At 51.7% G+C, this 14209-nt stretch overlaps 2 protein-coding genes and 1 long non-coding RNA gene across 18 annotated transcripts in view; 1 reads left to right on the top strand and 2 right to left on the bottom strand.

Moving 5' to 3' along the window:
• The window catches only part of VSIG8 (V-set and immunoglobulin domain containing 8), a 21244-nt gene extending 19780 nt beyond the window's left edge, over positions 1-1464 (bottom strand). For 2 of the 4 annotated variants that reach the window (XR_012332269.1, XM_033856671.2), the window contains exon 1: positions 1289-1464. Coding sequence is in view for 3 of the 4 variants with exons in the window: in XM_033856671.2 (XP_033712562.1) it covers positions 1289-1337 (49 nt within the window). In the remaining variant the exon portion in view is untranslated. The remainder of the gene's footprint in view (positions 1-1288) is intronic. The other 2 variants (XM_033856674.2, XM_033856667.2) reach the window with 2 other exon arrangements.
• Positions 1-14209, top strand: part of LOC141278896 (uncharacterized) — a 16533-nt gene extending 2324 nt beyond the window's left edge. The window contains exon 2 of the long non-coding RNA XR_012332297.1: positions 10974-14209. This is a non-coding gene — a long non-coding RNA (uncharacterized lncRNA). The remainder of the gene's footprint in view (positions 1-10973) is intronic.
• CFAP45 (cilia and flagella associated protein 45) overlaps positions 9302-14209 on the bottom strand; it is a 43338-nt gene continuing 38430 nt past the window's right edge. For 5 of the 13 annotated variants that reach the window (XM_033856659.2, XM_073805679.1, XM_073805676.1 and 2 more), the window contains 2 exons: positions 10139-10363; positions 9306-9791 (listed from right to left, as the gene is read on the bottom strand). In XM_033856659.2, coding sequence (XP_033712550.1) covers positions 9713-9791; positions 10139-10363 — 304 coding nt within the window. In that variant the 3' untranslated portion in view covers positions 9306-9712. Of the gene's footprint in view, positions 9792-10138; positions 10364-14209 lie in introns of all 13 variants that reach the window. The other 8 variants (XM_033856594.2, XM_073805665.1, XM_073805661.1 and 5 more) reach the window with 3 other exon arrangements.

Here is a 14209-nt window from a genome sequence, read left to right as displayed (position 1 = left end):
AGTCGCCCCTGGTGTCTCACCTTCATTCCTCTTGCTGTGGCACTGAGGAAGTATTTCCAGGGCATGTGAGAGAAGAGAGAGGCTGGAGGGAGGGAAGAAGACCAGAGTGGGAGAGAGAGGTGGGCGCAGAGACTCCGAGGGAGGGAAGGAAATCACAACAGGCTCGCCAGGGAAGAGGAGACACCTCAATAGTCATGTCTACTCTAAGTCTGTAAGTCCTTTGTGAATTTTTCAGCTTCCTCCAGAGCTCCTAACCCTCCCTCTGCAGATGAGGGAGGGGAAGAGAAGGGAGGGGAAGAAAAGGGAGGGGAGAAAAGGTGGCTGCCACAGAAGGGATTGGTGCATTATAACATTAAGACACACTATACACAGAGATGTCCCACGTCCCCACAGCACAGCTCCTGAGTGAGCTCTGCCCGGCCAGCTCTTGCCAGACAGAGAGGGTGTTGCAGGCATCCTGCTAGAAATGCAGCCATTCACACATACTCGTACTCTCACACCAAGGCTGAAAATGCTCCTCCCTTCCTGAGCTCCTCCCCCAGGCCCCTTTAGCCTGAACCCAGACCCCCAGGAGGGTCTCAGAGCCATTTCCAGCAATGCCCACCCAGATGGGCCCTTGCTGGGACTTGCCCCATCCCAGGCAGGCCGCCATGATATCCAATCCTGAGCCCTGCCCTCCAGACGTGCCCCAGGGAGGGGCCTCTGGGAGTTACCCTCCACACCCTCCCAGGCTTATTCGAGAGGGGGTGGGTGCTACTCTGGAACTCTCACAGCACAGGGGCCCTGAGCAGAGGTCTCAGGCCCCGGCTCTCCCTGGCCCACTCACACTCCACCAGCCTGAGGCTCTGCCCTCTCAAGGCAAGCAGGGTTGGGGGAGAGGCCCTCCTGCTGGAAGCACAGAGACCCATGGAAAGGGAATCTTTCCCAGGCTCTTCCTCAACCCCCAGCCAGCTTTGCTGCTCACCTGCCCCTCCTACCCCACCCCCAGCTCCCCCAGTAACTCAGGGCGAGCCCTATGCTCCCATTCACAACATGTGCATACACGTATGAGCCCCACACGTTCACAGACACCATGAAGAACCATACAAGAACACGTGCCCCAAACCTTCAGGTGCAGGGCTCTCCTGGGGAGAGGCCCCCTTGACAACAGCCAAACCCCGGTAGCAGCAGGGCGAAGGTGAGAAGATATCTCAGTCCACCTTCCAGGTTCCTCTGTGAACCCTTCGCTGCCCTTTTCCTGCCCATCCGGCATCATGCAGGCCCCCCCTGCCCCTCCCCAGCCCCATACCTGGGCTCAGGCACACGAGCAGAAGGTGGAATGCTCCATGGACTCTCATGTCTCTAGGCTCAGCGTTTCGTCCTCCTGGGCTGGGATCCCTGGGGCCAGCGGTGTTGTAGGGACCAGTAGACGGAGGGAGAGCTGAGGGCCCAGATGCTACCTGGAGTGGCAGGAAGGTGCAGTGAGGGCCCGGCTGGGGAGCGGCCAGTTATTACTATGGGGGGGGGGGGGCCTGGTCCCCGCCTTGAGGAGGAGTCCCAGGAGCCCTAATTAGCAGGGTGACACAGTGGCTTACAAAGGAGTTACCCAGCCCTTCCCCACACTCTTCCCTATGCTGACAGTAGCGCAAGACAGCCAACGGGACATGTAATTAGGCACCTGTTAAACATCCACTTCCTCCTGGCCCCAGCCTCGGGGTGACGACAGTTGCCCAATTTTACAGTGTCCACGGGGCTCCCCTCACCACACATTTACTGCCTCCTTCCCCAGGGGAAATGGAGAAGAGGAAGGAGAAGCCAAGCTGGGGATAGAAGGGTGGTCAGGCCTTGAAGGGCTCACACTGACCCCAGGACACTGGTGTCTGACATGCCCGCCCAGCGCAGGCTCCAGCATTTCAAACTGCGGTCCCCTCCTCCTATCCCTGACCCTCCAGACCCCCTCCCACCCAGGTCAAAGTCTGTGGGAAAGGTCACCAGGGAAGGGGTCACTGGGGCTGGAAGGGAGGTCCCGGATGATGAAAGGGCCCCAAGACTTCAAAGGGAGTCAGGCCTCCTGATCTGAAAGAAGGAGGGAAGGGGTGTGTAGGGGAACAGGGTCTTCCCCTGGCTGCCCCCTCTGGAGCTGTGCCCCCCACCCATACGTGACGTGAGGTCACCTCCAGGTGCAGGGAATCCCTGGGATCTGGGGGTGTTACAGGGGATCCAGACCCCCATCTCCCACACAGATCTAAAACCAGTTCAGTGAGGCCTGAGAAGAGAGGGCCCAGGGTGTGTGGAGTGAGTGAGGTGAGTGGACAGGTGGGTGAAGGGCTGCTAGGAGAATAGCGCCAGGAGGGCCAGGAAAGGGGTGTGCCCGAGTGCCCGTATACCCCCTCACCAGGATGTGTCCTTGCATCTTTGTTGAGGAGCGCCAAGCCCCTCTACGTGCCCCTCTGTTAGGAATCGCTTGGTGCCCTGGCTTCTATGCACAGGAAGGGAAACCAAGAACCTCAGAACCTGGACTGGCATCAGGTGACTAAGCCATCACAGTTCTGGGCAGGTTGGAGCTGGGGTGGGGAGGTCCTGCTGGGCAGAGGGAGAAGATGGAGGGCCAGCCCTTGCTCATTGGTCCAGGGGGTCCCAGAACAGGCCTTGGGCCTCCCCTGGATTCCAGGACTGCCCCATAAACAGTGGTAGGGGTCTGGTCATGAGTTGCCTTGTTCAACAGCTCAGCCCTCTCAAAGGAATCAAGGGCCTGCCCTCGTCGCCGACAGATGCACAAGAAGGGTGGGGGGGCTCAGGATGCTGCCAGGGCCCACCCCCGGGAAAAAATAAGACAGAACAATAAGGAAGCACAAGGACTCCGTGCATCTCTGCATTCCAGCCCCCCAGCTGCACTCCCAACAATAACAGGGTGCTCTGGGACCCACAAAATGTACACAGTGAAGATCCTTATTTCCTAATTTATCTTGAGGATTATGGGGTTGCCCTGCGCACTCTGGAGAGCAGGGATCATTATCCCCACCTCACAGATGGGGAAACAGAAGCCTGGGGAAACACGAGGATTCAGCACAGGTGATGCTGCTGGGGCCTAAGTGGGGGGTATGCAGGCGTCCTGACTCTCAATCCAGAGTACACCAAGAAAAGGGCATGGTGACCCTGTGTGTTACCAGACCCACCCATGGGGAAAGTCAGTGATGGGTGGAGGGGTGAACAGGTGGGACCAGGAAGAGGGAGTCTGAAAAGAGAGGAGTGAGTTTGTGGTTCCATTACTCTGAAGTATAAGGCTGGAGTTTAACTGGGTTCTGGATTTTAGCTGATGTTAGAGTTGGAGTGAAGCCTGGAGCTGGGATTAAGGTTGGGATTAGTTAGGTGGAATGATGCGTGAGGTTGAGGTCAAATTTGAGGTTGGGATGAGAGTTAACACTGAGATTAAGCCTAGAACAACCGCTAGAACTGAGGCTACGGTTTATGGCTGGGATTCCTGTTATGATAAGGAATAGTGTTTTAGCTTCATTGCGAGTTTTTCCTGGGAATACATTTAGAGCTAAACTGAAGGCTGGGGAGACTGATTTAGGATTGGATTTATAACTGTGTTAGACTTTAGTTTGGGATTTGAGTTAGAATAGGCTGTGGTTAGGGTTAGAACTTGGGTTAAAGTTTTATGGACAGAGGATTCATGGGGATCAAAACTTAGGTTTTATTTATGATCTAGAAAGACCTTAGCCTCCGTTCACTAAATCGAAGTTTGGTTAGAATTTTCATCCCTTTGCTCTGGGAGAATACCAATGGCACATGTTGATTGGGGTCCCAAGATTTTGGCAAGAGTTCCAGATACACATGAGCCCATCTCAGAGGTATGAAGCAACTGAATCCCACAACAAATGGAACCTCTGAAATTCTGCTCCACAACCTAAGCTCACCACCTGGTCAAGCTCCCAGAAGGATATTTGGGGAGGGGATGCAGGAACGTACAGCAGTGAGTGGGGCTCTGAAACCAAATTGAATTGGAAGATGGGGTCCATCAGAGGCAGTTTTACTAGGGAGGAGGGGAGTCCTGGTTTTGGAGTCCAGGAGACGGGAGTTGGGAAAGACTGAGGGCCTAGATGCTCTCGGAAGAACAGCCATTTTTGAGGGCTCCATACAGGGGCCCCTCAAAGCCTCAAAAGGCAGGGCACGTTGTTGCTCTCCTTTGATCCACCTACGTCTAATTGCCACCTCCTTGCAATCTGGGGACCGTTAAAGAAACTGTCAGCATTCCTGCCCTGTGCCCTGACCCTTGCAAGGGTTTTGAGGGGGCAGTGTTGGAGTGAGGGCACTGGGGCATCAGCTCAGTTTTCATAGCACAAGTCCAGCCCATGGCCCCTCCCCTGGGACCAGCCCACAGTTCACATTACTCTGTGGGCTTCATCCTCAGCAGAGGAAGAGGGCCCATTCCTGGGAGGTCACCGCCCCCAACTCCTCCCTCTCTTCTTCCCCACCAGTCTCAGCCCCAAACATCCCATTGCCCCATCCACTTCCTTTTCAGGTCCCATAAAGGTCTGGACAGATCTCGGAGACTATTGGGATTGCCTCTGTGCCCCCAGGGAGAAAGAGATTGGGAGAGGCAGTGGTTAGAAAAGGAGCAGAGAAACACATGTGCCATCCAAATGGCCCAACGAGAGGCTGAGAGAGAGACAGGAGGCAGAGGGCCCAGGCTACAGTCAGGGTCCCAGCACACCAATTTCCAAAAGGGCCCCTTGCTTTTCCCTGAGTAATCCATAGCTCCCCGGGGGGGCAGAATGGCCCCTCTTTTCTGCATACCCCCCCAAGATTGGGTTGTATTAGCGTCTGTTCTAAGGCAGAAGCAGAAACACAAAGACAGAAGCTTGGAAAGGAGTGAACAGAGGTACAGAAGCAGAGAGAAGAGGTGAGATAAGGACCCAGAGAAGCCCAGAGATTGCTTCTGAGAGGAGGTACAGCCCAACCCCAGAACATCGCGGGGAGGGACAGGCCAAGGATGTGGCCCGTCTACTCTTCCTCCAAAGTGCCCTTCACAGCAACTCTGCACAACGCCTGTAGGCTCTCCCCTCACCTGCCTGGACCTACCCCCAACCCCTCTCCCCAGGCCTCCCAGGCTCAGGTTCAAGCTCCCCACTTCCCCTCCAGGGCCCCGGATCTGCAGCTTGACCCTTTCTAAGCCCTCACACACAGAGTCAGCAGGCTCCCGAGCCCCTCTCCCAAGTCCCCCTGTAGACCCAGGCTCACCCCTGCAACATCCATGGAGTGAGAAGCAGCCCTTGGAGTGGCCATGTAGAGAAAACCTCAGAGGAAACGGTCTGGGAGTAGGAGGGCCATGGGATTGACAATGCCATGCTTAGAGAGGACAGACAGAGGCACAGGGCACACACAGTCACAGAGAAGTCAGGGAGCCCCAGCAGCTGCTGCCCTTCCACCAGCTCTCAGCGAAGGTTTGGGGTTGGAGGACCCCCAGGTGAGGCCCTGGCTTGGACGACAAGAGTGGTGGAGCTTAGAGGTGGTACAGGTGGTGTGATGGGAGCAATTGCGTTGAGACGACGAAGGGTTACAGTTAGCTGGAGAGAGAAAGACAAGATCCACGTGTGGGGTTCAGTTTCAGGAATGGGATTGGGGTTTAAGGACTGAGGCCCAGATCAAGGCTAGTGGACAGAGCTTCTGACACGTGAGACCCAGGGATTCCCTGGGTCTTGGCTTCAGCTTCCCAAGCCTCAGTGATTCCTGCTGGTCCACTTCAGAAGAAGGGGGGCCCTAGGAGGGAGCCTGGATATGCCCAGCTCTCTCCCAGCGGGTGATGATATCCTGGAGCTGACCCAGACTCCTAGGAGCAAACAGCCCTGAAATGGTTCCCATCCCTAAAAGGAGTGGCCTAACCTACTTCATCAGCAAAGCATCTTAGCAGAGAGCGGCTGATTAAATCTTATAAACTGAACTGTTATCAAGGGAACAGTGGAGGAAAGAAGAATTTGCTTTTAAAGAGTGTGCGAATCCCTGAAGAAGAATTAAGAGACCCTGAAGATAAAAGGTATTGCACCTGGCTGAGATCAACCATATCCTTCAGTCATTCAACAAACCAACGGGGCCTTGTGCTAGGCCCTGGGGAAGCAGCGGTTAACAAGACTCTATCTTCTAGAGCACCCAGTCTGGAGGGGGAGACAGACGAGGGAAGGGGCACCAACCCCTCGTCACAGGCTGCTGAGCTATGGTGATATTTGGCAAGACCCCCTGGCCTGGTGGAAATGACCTTTAAACGGCGATCTGAAGGATAACTAAGGATGTGTCGGGCAGGACTGAGAGTGGAGAGAGGTGACCGGAAGAGTATCTCAGTCCTTGAAAAATAAACCAGGGCCCTGCCAGACACAGCAGAGAAGAGAGTGAAGTCAGGATAGACAGCTGATGGGTATTTTTGGACTGAGGAGGGAAGATCCTTGAGAACTGAACCTCTGGGACCTCCTGAGTGCTCACTGGGGTCGAGCCAGACCCTCAGGATAGACTAGGCGGCTAAGATTGATCATCCTGAACCGTGTATGTTTGGGTGTGGCTGTGACTTCGTCAAAGTCATCGAAGGGCAGGGAGGTGATGACTACCCCGCTCCCAAGAGGACATGGAAAATGCAGGAAGAAACGCAGAGCTGGGAGACTGGGAGCTTTGGGAGCTAAGGCAGAGGGAAAGTCTAAGCTATTTAAAGCCAGTCAAATCAAGAATAACTTAGCCCTTTCTGGGACTCTAGACTGCTGTGATGTTGGACATGAGCTTCTTCCGGGTAACCTTGGTGTGATTTGCCAGGATATCTCTCAGTGTGTGGGAGGGGGAGGGAAAGGGGGGCAGGTCACCTTGGCGGCAGCCTAGAACTGGGGAGAGACCTCTGGTCTGGAGTGACCCATCCCCTCCCCAGCAGTCCTCTCCGAGGCCCCAAGCTCCCCAGGAGCAGCAGTGGGGTCGGATGAGTGAGAAAACAGTGAGGTGCTCCATGGCCTCAACACCCAGACTTCTTGTCTGAGACTAAAGCGTCTCCCATCCACTGTCACCTCAACAGCTGCCACTCTTCCTCACCCCAGAAGCCCTGATTGGCTTTGAACTCTCCTGAGCCCCTTTCATTCGAGCTTAATCAGAGAGATTCTACTGAAACCAGTTAATGCCCAGCGGGGGGCCCGAGTCATTGACAGGGATGTTGAGGCTTTCAGGGGTATTGGAGGACATCCCAGGCCCCCACTGAGTCAGGGACAGCCTGGCTGGCCCACCAGGGTGGGCTGCTGAGTCATGCCCAACTGGTGCTGCTTCTGCAGCAGGTGCAAAGGTTCTGAGACCGCCTCCAAGCCCCGTGACTCAGGCAACACGTACACATGGGCAGGGAGAGCATGGAGCCCAGCCAGGAGCTGAGACATACATTCCCAGGAGGCAGCTGCCTGCAGACCTGACTCAGTGCTCCAAGGTGGCACCCAGCCACTGGATAGACCAGGCTGCACCAGCCCAGTCTGACATTGAAAGGACCGGAAGACCCAAGGAACTGGGAAGGGAGCTGGGAAGTCAATGAGGTACACATACGACAAAGTTAGTAGCTTGGGCCCTTTTTTTTTTTTTTTTTTTTTTTGCACGCTTCTAATATCCTTACATCAACAGAGACAATGCACTAAACAGCACTTCTTACTTATCTCCAGATTTCCCCAGCGCTGCTCTCCAGCTCGGAATCTCGCAGCTTCCTAGATACCCCGAAGATGATTCAGCAGCTTGGAGGGGTGCACAGAGTTTATTTCTACCCTTGAGCCCTAGGAGGGAAAGTTGAAGCCATCCCTAGGAGAAAACACTGCCCACCCAAAAGTCCAACCTCTAGCAACAAGTCTGAGGCTGGTTGTTCCTGAGCAGGGCAGGTGGGGGGCAGCTGGGGGGAGGTCCACTTCTTGGCCCGTACTCCAAGGGAGCTTGTTGCTCTCAGCCCCGAGATGGAAGAGATCAGTAGCGAGCTGGGCAAGCTCCAGGCCCCTGAGGTCCTTTCTGGCTTTCCTGGGAAGAGGGTCCCCTGAAACAAGTCAAGTCTCACTCTTTGGTCCCTGCAGGTATTCTTAATCGTGCAACAGGAATGCTTAGAGAGAACCTAAGCAAGTATGCCAGCTGCCTCAGTGGCATTGCCATGTCTTCTCTCCCATCCCAGGCTGGGTACCACATCTTCCCAAGACCCCTAGGGAGGAAGGGATTAACGTCTTTAGGTAGGAGGTATGCGCTTAGGGGTATGGAGCAGGGAAGGTGAGAAAGCCTCTTCCCCTAGCAGCTGGTGGGGCTGCCCACCTGGTTTGGGGGAAAAGGGGGCTGCAGTCTTCTGTGGTGGGGAAGGTGAGGAAGGTGCCTGGGGAAGCTGCAGTTGTCCTGAGGCAGAGCAAGCACAGGAAGCAGCTTGCCCACTCTCCCTGGGCCCTGTGAAAAGAGGACTCTTGCCGGAGGTCCTTGTAACCTGGCATTGTAAACACTGGGGACGCACCCAGCAGCTATCTTCTGCCTCCTCTTAGTGCAGGACCCACCGAAGGAGACAAGACTCGGCTCTGGATTTGAGAAATGAAACCGAGGGGGAAGGAGGCTGCCATAGTGATGGGAGCCGGACGGAGGCCCTCTCCCCTCAAAGGCATACAAAAATGGGGGAAATGGCTTCATCCCGGAAAGCTAGCACACAGCCTCCTCCAGATCCTCCAGGTCCTTCCAAATAGGGGGAGACCCTTCTAAAGCTACAAGAAATTTTGTGGGAAGCAGCACGGGGGCAGTGGGAAGCAAGAGCAGACTGACTGACACAGATGAGAAGCTTCTGTGGAGATGGAAACAGGTCTGCTGATTCACGGAGAACTGACTTCACTAGAATGTACCCAGCACATGGTAGGCACTCAGAGGTACCTGGATGAGTAAATGAATGAATGAAGAATATCTGGGGGAAAAGCGAGGCCAGCCAACACAGATCTTTATCTTTGGGGATAAAGCTTTGGGGAGCCTCACTTGTTGGAGAGAGGTGGACTAAGGAGAGCCGGCCACTTGAGTGGGGCGGGGGGCTGTGTTTGGGCGAGGGGACCAGGCTGGCAGCGTGAGACGTTGGGCCCTGGTCATGCCCGATGGAGGATGGAGTGGGTGCCTATGTTGTGACACTACCTGGCATTGAAAGGGCTCTGGCATGAGAGGGTTGAGACAGGAGCGTGAGCCACAGGTTCAAACATCACTCTCTCCACATTCATGATCTGGGTCACAGGCGCGCAACTGGTAAGAGCTCTGACACCTCCTTCCCCAGCACCGCCCAACCCAGCCCTTGCCCCAGCCCCACCCTGAGAGAGCATCTCTAGCTCCTTGCCCTAAAGTGCCTCTGAGCTGGGCGTGGAATGGGGACAGAGATAAGACTGAGCTGAAAGTGGACATGATGACAGCATCCCAGACAGTCACAGAAAAGCCAGGAGACACCAGGACAAAGGGACCATCTGGCTCGGGAGGGCTGACCGTGAGAGAATCCTTCCATTCTCTGCCTCTGAGCATCATACGGCCCACAACCTGGGGCTCCCGTAACCAATTTTGCTCCTCGTTCAGTGCCCGTGGCAGCCACATCCCCGCAGCAAGAAAGCTGGACTGTTCCTTAGAGAAGTAGAATAGATTTAATCTGTAACTCAGAAGTGTCTAGATTAGCTGCAGTTATGGACACCGAGAGCCTGGGAGGAAGCTGCCCGCTGAAGGCATCCCGAGGGGCCGAGAGGCACCCTCAGTCCACAGAGGTGTCGGGTTGGATGTTAGCTTTGCGCTCAGCTTCAGTGCAGTACTTCTCAGGAAGGCCGGTGGCTCTGCAGGAGAAACGCAGGTGTAAGGGGTGGAAAGGGTGTAACGGGTAGGGATAGAGAAGGAGACCAAAGAGGAGGCAGCAGAAGCAGGCATTTACAGAACCTTGGGACGTGTACCCCAACCCTGGTCCCCCAAACACATCCCTGTCAAGCCTCCAGCATCCTGCCAAGGAGTTCCCAGAGAGCCAGGAAGACCCCATCCCAGAACTTTCTCCAGGAGCCCCCTTCAGAGGGCCACAGCCCATGTGGGCCTGGAGTCAGGCCCTCTCCACACCCCTGTCACCATCCCTTCATTCCCTTAATCCCTGGGGAAGAGGAGAGGAGCTGGGCAGGAAGCGATGCCGGCACACCTCAGCTCCTCTATCTTTTTCTTCTTGATGCCTTCAATGCGCTCACGCCACTTCTGGGCCTCCTCTTTGAGGCGCCGGCCTTCCTCGAAGGTGGCGATCCGGTCCTGCAGCTGCTTCTGCTGGTTCTCCCGCACCTGGCGCTGGAGCTCATTGGCATACTGTAAGCGCCCCCTGGCCTTTTTCTCCTCCTCCAGCTGCTGCTTTTCAATCTGCTCTCTCTGAGCCCTAGAGGAGGGACACGGTCGAATGGGCTAGGCTGAGCTGTCCCAGCCCAGGGAAGTCTTTGGGGCAGCTGCTGGGTAGGCTCCTCCTAGGACACGCTGCAGAGACCAAGGCCCTCCACACTCAGGCCCTTCTCTTCTGTGGCTCAGAGATCAGCCCCAAAGGCTGATCCCAGCCAGGCCCGGGTTCATGGCGTGTGACTATGCCACGGGCATGTCTAGAAGGGCCCAACGCTTGGGCCCGGAGCTAAGGCTCTGCTGTCACTGTTCTGAAATTCTTAATTGTTGAACAAAGGGCTCCACATTCTCATTTTTCACTGAGCCCTGCAAAGTTTGTAGCTGGCCCTACAGCCAGGATGTCACCCACTGGAAGCTATTGTTCCCACTCTTCTCTCCTATAACGATGCCTAACTCCTCTCCAGCTTGTTCTGAGATAGCTTTCTTTCTCTCTCTCTCCCTTCCTTTCCACTAACAATAATAATGACATTAACAAAACCAACAAAGAGGATGTTTAGGAGGTTCAAAGAAGTTGTAAACTCTGCAATGCTGGTTCTTAGTTGCTGGAAGAAGAAGGAACTTAGCCTGTTATCTCTGATTTTTCTTACTACTCTCAGGAGCCTCTTCCACAAGAAAACTTCACGAACCCTGACATCAGAAGGAAAACGGCTAATGTAGGCCAGATGTTCCCAGAAAAAAAACTCAAATGAAATGTATTCACATCTCAGAGGAAATGCAGTCATAGGCCATCCTGAGCTAACTCCTTCTTTCTTCCTCAATGTAATCAAAAACAAAAGCTAAATTTAAAATCACCTTAGGCCAGGACGTCTCAGCTGGGGTCACTCATACCCCAACCAAAAGCACCACTTCACAGACTCATTTCCCTCTAGCTATCTTCCAAGCTCCACCATGCATGGCATGTCCTCTCGGTGCTCAGCAGCTCTTTTACACCATGTAGACACCTCCTAAAATTCTACACCTTCCAGGTTTATCAGAAGAAAACTGCTGACTTCCTTGCCCCTCGGTACTTATACACCAAATCCCCACTGCTCGGACACATCTATGAAAGCAGAAAGATTCTCCTCCTTGCCTTGCCATTATTTTCCTATATAGAGAACAGTTTTTTATTGTTTCACATTATGTGAAACAGGGTGGAAATGGGGAAACTGTATGTGTCATGAGAGAGCCCCTGGGGTGGCAGGCAATTGGAAATCTAAACGGGGAAGGGCCTGGTAATTTCACAGGGCTGGGGCAGGGATCCTGGAGGCTGGCTGCATTACAATCATCTTGGGGCTTTCAAAACTACTGAGGCCTGGGCCTCACCCCAGACCAGTTAAATGAGAATCTCTGGAGTTGGCTCCTGGGCACCAGTCCTCTTTGAAAGCTTCCAGGCATTTCTAAGAACCATTGGGTAGGGAAGGTCAGCTATTTCTGCTTAGTCAACAGGCTGACAGTTAAAGGCATCCCTCTGTCCAGAAGCAGGAAGTCCATATATAGGCCATAGAGGAGGCCATGCTCTTGAAGTAGGAAAAGTTGGAATTCTGGCCATGGAAGAGATGCTCCTAGCACTTGGAGATGCCCACTGTGGTGGTCACATGGCCCTGGAGACCCTAGGTCCAGATGCTAACCTAGAAAAAGGTGAAATTGAACTTAAAGCTAGGGCTGGCAACATCGTTCTCAATGGTGAAAAACTGAAACCATTTCCTCTAAGGTCAGGAACAAGACAAGGTTGCCCACTATCACCACTGTTATTCAACATAGTTTTGGAAGTCCTAGCCATGGCAATCAGAGAAGAAAAAGAAATAAAAGGAATTCAAATTGGAAAAGAAGAAGTAAAACTGTCACTGTTTGCAGACGACATGATACTATACATAGAGAATCCTAAAGACGCCACTAGAAAACTACTAGAGCTAATGAATGAATTTGGTAAAGTTGCAGGATACAAAATTAATGCACAGAAATCTCTTGCATTCCTATACACTAATGATGAAAAATCTGAAAGAGAAATTAAGAAAACACTCCCATTTACCATTGCAACAAAAAGAATAAAATATCTAGGAATAAGCCTACCTAAGGAAACAAAAGACCTGTATGCAGAAAACTATAAGACACTGATGAAAGAAATTAAAGATGTTACAGACAGATGGAGAGATATACCATGTTCTTGTATTGGAAGAATCAATATTGTGAAAATGACTATACTACCCAAAGCAATCTACAGATTTGATGCAATCCCTATCAAATTACCAATGGCATTTTTTACAGAACTAGAACAAAAAAATCTTAAAATTTGTACAGAGACACAAAAGACCCCGAATAGCCAAAGTGGTCTTGAGGGAAAAAAACACAGCTGGAGGAATCAGACTCCCTGACTTCAGACTATACTACAAAGCTACAGTAATCAAGACAATGTGGTACTGACACAAAAACAGAAATATAGATCAATGGAACAGGATGGAAAGCCCAGAGATAAACCTGCACACCTATGGTCAACTAATCTATGACAAAGGAGGCAAGGATATACAATGGAGAAAAGACAGTCTCTTCAGTAAGTGGTGCTGGGAAAACTGGACAGCTACATGTAAAAGAATGAAATTAGAACACTCCCTAATACCACACACAAAAATAAACTCAAAATGGATTAGAGACCTAAATGTAAGACTGGACACTATAAAACTCTTAGAGGAAAACATAGGAAGAACACTTTTTGACATAAATCACAGCAAGATCTTTTTTGATCCACCTCCTAGAGTAATGGAAATAAAAACGAAAATAAACAAGTGGGACATAATGAAACTTAAAAGTTTTTGCACAGCAATGGAAACTACAAACAAGACGAAAAGACAACCCTCAGAATGGGAGAAAATATCTGCAAACAAATCAACGGACAAAGGATTAATCTCCAAAATATATAAACAGTTCATGCAGCTCAATATTAAAAAAAAAACCCAATCCAAAAATGGGCAGAAGACCTAAACAGACATTTCTCCAAAGAAGACATACAGATGGCGAAGAGGCACGTGAAAAGCTGCTCAACATCACTAATTATTAGAGAAATGCAAATCAAAACTACAGTGAGGTATCACCTCACACCAGTTAGAATGGGCATCATCAGAAAATCTACAAACAACAAATGCTGGAGAGGGTGTGGAGAAAAGGGAACCCTCTTGCCCTGTTGGTGGGAATGTAAATTGATACAGCCACTATGGAGAACAGTATGGAGGTTCCTTAAATAACTAAAAATAGAATTACCATATGACCTAGCGATCCCACTACTGGGCATACACCCAGAGAAAACCATAATTCAAAAAGACACAATGTTCATTGCAGCACTATTTACAATAGCCAGGTCATGGAAGCAACCTAAATGTCCATCAACAGATGAATGGATAAAGAAGATGTGGTACATATATACAATGGAATATTACTCAGCCATAAAAAGGAACGAACTTGGGTCATTTGTAGAGACATGGATAGATCTAGAGACTGTCACACAGAGTGAAGTAAGTCCGAAAGAGAAAAACAAGTATTGTATATTAATTTATATATGTGGAACCTAGAAAAATGGTACAGATGAACTGATTTGCAGGGCAGAAATTGAGACACAGACGTAGAGAACAAACGTACAGACACCAAGGGGGGAAAGTGGCAGAGGGGTGGGGTGGTGGTGTGATGAATAGGGAGATTGGGATTGACATATATACACTAATATGTATAAAATGGATAACTAATAAGAACTTGCTGTATAAAAAAAAAAAGAAAGATAGGCTGCATCACTCAATCTCTACTTATCTGAGCATAACTTCTGTAATTTTTGTAGCCTTCCACCCTAATTAAATTTTTGTTTGTTTTA

Source organism: Tursiops truncatus, chromosome 1 (genome assembly GCF_011762595.2).
Source record: "Tursiops truncatus isolate mTurTru1 chromosome 1, mTurTru1.mat.Y, whole genome shotgun sequence".
NCBI lineage: Eukaryota > Metazoa > Chordata > Mammalia > Artiodactyla > Delphinidae > Tursiops > Tursiops truncatus.
The sequence above is the reverse complement of the archived record's forward strand: the minus strand, read 5'-3'. Positions and strand labels throughout refer to the sequence as shown.